Source organism: Erithacus rubecula (genome assembly GCF_903797595.1).
Source record: "Erithacus rubecula genome assembly, chromosome: 16".
Taxonomy (NCBI): domain Eukaryota; kingdom Metazoa; phylum Chordata; class Aves; order Passeriformes; family Muscicapidae; genus Erithacus; species Erithacus rubecula.
In genome coordinates this window covers 15627848-15630843 of record NC_136668.1, presented here as the reverse complement: position 1 = coordinate 15630843, position 2996 = coordinate 15627848, and the positions used below count along the sequence as shown (strand labels likewise).

The 2996-nt window shown below is 58.1% G+C and overlaps 1 protein-coding gene across 1 annotated transcript; it reads right to left on the bottom strand.

Moving 5' to 3' along the window:
- Nucleotides 1-437: 437 nt before the first annotated feature.
- Nucleotides 438-2791, bottom strand: NKX2-5 (NK2 homeobox 5). Its single transcript, XM_079320175.1, has 2 exons — nucleotides 2313-2791; nucleotides 438-1703 (listed from the first exon to the last, which is right to left on the bottom strand). The coding sequence occupies exons 1-2, from the start codon at nucleotides 2602-2604 to the stop codon at nucleotides 1096-1098; spliced, it is 900 nt and encodes a 299-aa protein (XP_079176301.1). The 5' UTR covers nucleotides 2605-2791; the 3' UTR covers nucleotides 438-1095.
- Between the last annotated feature and the right edge of the window lie 205 nt (nucleotides 2792-2996).

Here is a 2996-nt window from a genome sequence, read left to right as displayed (position 1 = left end):
TGATAGCGACTACCGTAAAAGCGGCCGAGGGGCTGAGGCTGAGGCAGAGGAGAGGCAGGAGCAGAGCGCTGGGGAGCCCCGCTCGCTGTCCCGGGGCACTTCGGGGACAATTTGGGGACAGGATTGTGGAGGGGCCGTGGAAACCTCCCGCAGATGGGCTGGGGACAGTTTGGGGGCTTTGGGTTTGACTTGGGTGTCCGTACCTCTCCTTGCAGTGATTACATCAGCCCCACGCTCCCGAAACCAGCCCGGGGACAAGGGAAGCGGCTTTAAAACTATTTTAAAAATTCCTTAAAACACAAATACCGTTTGCAGGCGGCAAAACGGGAATGCCGAAGGCGGGGTAAGGCTACACAAACCCGGGGGGACTGGCAGGGAAAGGCTCCCGGAGCGGGGGGGAGCCCCCGGGATGTGCAAGAACGCCAGGGACGCCGAGGTTCAGCCACTCTCTTTAATGACAACTCGCTGATCTCCGTCAGCTTGTACAGCAAAGGGCAACACGTACGAAGGGGCGGGCAGTGCATTTCCATACTAACTCACGTTTTAGTGCAGAACCCTACGGGACCTGGCGGGCCGGAGTGTCTGTGTCCCTCGGCCCGGCTGGGGTGGGAGTCTGTCTGTCTGTCCTCATCCCTGCTCAGGCTGGTAAAGGACACCTGGGGGTGCCGAACTGACCGAACAGCGGGGACCGTACGGGAAGTGCAAAAATTAAATGTGGATGTCAATAATAATTAGTATAGAGTAAAAGTTAAAAAAAAAAAGAAAAAAAAAAAGAAAAAAAAAAAAGAGAGTTGCAGGGCTTGGCTGGGTGTTGTTGGGAACAAGTCACGCCAAATTACCGGCTGGTTTGTAGGAAGGAAGGAAGAGAATTATCAGGGTGAAGATCCGGGTGGAAGGGGAGCGAGAGGGGCCGGGAAATGCGGGTATCCCCCGCACGAAATACCAAAACCCGCCCCGTCCGTGGCCACCACACTCGTGAGATCCTCGGGGATGCTCCACTGAACCGTCCTCGAGCCCCGCAGCCTGGAACTGTCCCGAGCCCGGCTCGCAGCCCGTCCATCCCCATCCCCGGGGGCGCGGGCTGGGCGCGGGGCTCTACCAGGCTCGGATCCCGTGCAAGCTGGAGATGCCCGCGTTGCCCTGCGGGATGGGCGTTTGCACCGAATTCAAGTCCCCCACGCTGAAGTTCATGAAGTTGTTGGCGGGCGCCGAGGGCTGCATGGGCTGCATGGAGGGGTAGCTGCAGTTGTAGTTGGCGTTGCAGGCGGGGCTGTTGTAGTTGGTGTACGCGGGGTAGGCGTTGTAGCTGTAGGGGTTGATGCTGACATTGTAGGGCGAGCTGTAGGGGGACGATTCCCCCAGGCAGGGCTTCCCATCGCGCACCAGCACGGGCACCGCGATCCGCCGCGGGGGAGGGATCCCCACCATTTCCAGCGTCTGGTCCTGTCTCTGCCTTTTGCATTTGTACCTTCGGTTCTGGAACCAAATTTTCACCTGCGTGGAGGTGAGCTTTAGGACGTTGGCTAGATGGTCCCTCTCCGGGGCCGAGAGGTATTTCTGCTGCTTGAACCTTCTCTCCAGTTCGTACACTTGGGCTTGAGAAAAGAGGACGCGAGGTTTCCTCCTTTTCCTCTGTCTGGGGCGCTCGGGATCTTCCAGGTCTCTTTTCTCCTGCTCCAGGGTCTTGTGTAGGGAGCACAGCTCTGCAGCAAAATAAACGGGCGAAGGGAAAAAAAAAAGGGGAGGGGAAAAATGGTGCAAAAAAATTAAAAATCAGTATTTATAAATTAAGAGGGTGAAACAAGAGTGAGCGAACTCTGGCTCTTTCTCAGCCTCGCAGGCCGCTCCTGCAGGAGCGAGCCCGGCCCAGCCCCGTTCTTTAGGTACCTCTGCAACAAATTTTCCGTCTTTTTTTGTTTGAAAAGATCAGTGCCCCGTGCACTCGTGTGAGTCTCACCCGCCTGGCCTGGCCTGGATTTATCGCGTGTAGCTTTGTGCTGAAACCCACCCCGACCCCGAGCGAGTCGGGAGTCGCATTTGTCTCCCGGTTCTTGTCCCCAAACTCGAGGTCTCGCGTGTCACCCTGCAGCTCTGTCCGTCCCCTTGGCAGGGGCACAGCCCTGGGGGGAGCTCAGCGGGACCCTCGGTGGGGTCAGCCCCTCCAGGGGATGAAGATGCTGCGGCTCAGCGAACCCCAAAACCGAGCGCTGTCCCCCGTTCCCCGCAGCCCTGGGGACCCGAGCGCTCGGGGAATCACCATCCCCCTGCCCTCCCTCTTTTCTCCGAGCCCCCGCAGCAGCGCTTGGCTTTACCTTTCTTGTCTGCCTTGGCCTCTTTGGCTGAATCCATCTCCATGTAGCTTTTCACGTAGTAGGAGCCGGGGAAGGTGTTTTTGCCGGGGGGCGGCTCGGGCAGCTCCTCCCGCAGCTCGGGCAGGGCCGGGGGCTCGGCACCGAACGCCTCCTGCTTGAAGGTGGCCAGCATGCAGGACGGGGAGGCCAGCGAGCCCAGCTCCATGGAGCCCAGGCCGCCCTGCTGCTGCTGCTCCAGGTTCAGAATATCCTTCACCGAGAAGGGGGTGCTTGTCACAGGGCTAGGAAACATTGCGGAGGACAGCGGGGCAGCGGCCGCAGCCCAGGGTCATGGAAAAGTAGGTGGGGAGCAGCCAAGGTGGAGCAGCGGTGGAGCGTGGGCTCCCGGAGGGGGCACATAGCATTCCCGAGAGTAGCCCTGACTTGTGCACGGCGGGCAGGTACGACCCGACCATAAGGCGAGGGAAGGAGGGACTAGGCAGTTTTTGGGTGACTTTAGCTTTCTATTGGCCAACATTGCGGTGATGGTATGAGAGATGCAAAGTTCCATGTCACCTAATATAGTAATACATCTCAAAAACAGCTCCGCTCTTTTAAAGGGGCGGCACTGCATTTATCCAGCTTTGCAGAGGGGAGTTTGTTCATCCATTTGAACCAAAAAAAAAAAAAAAAAAACCAACCAAA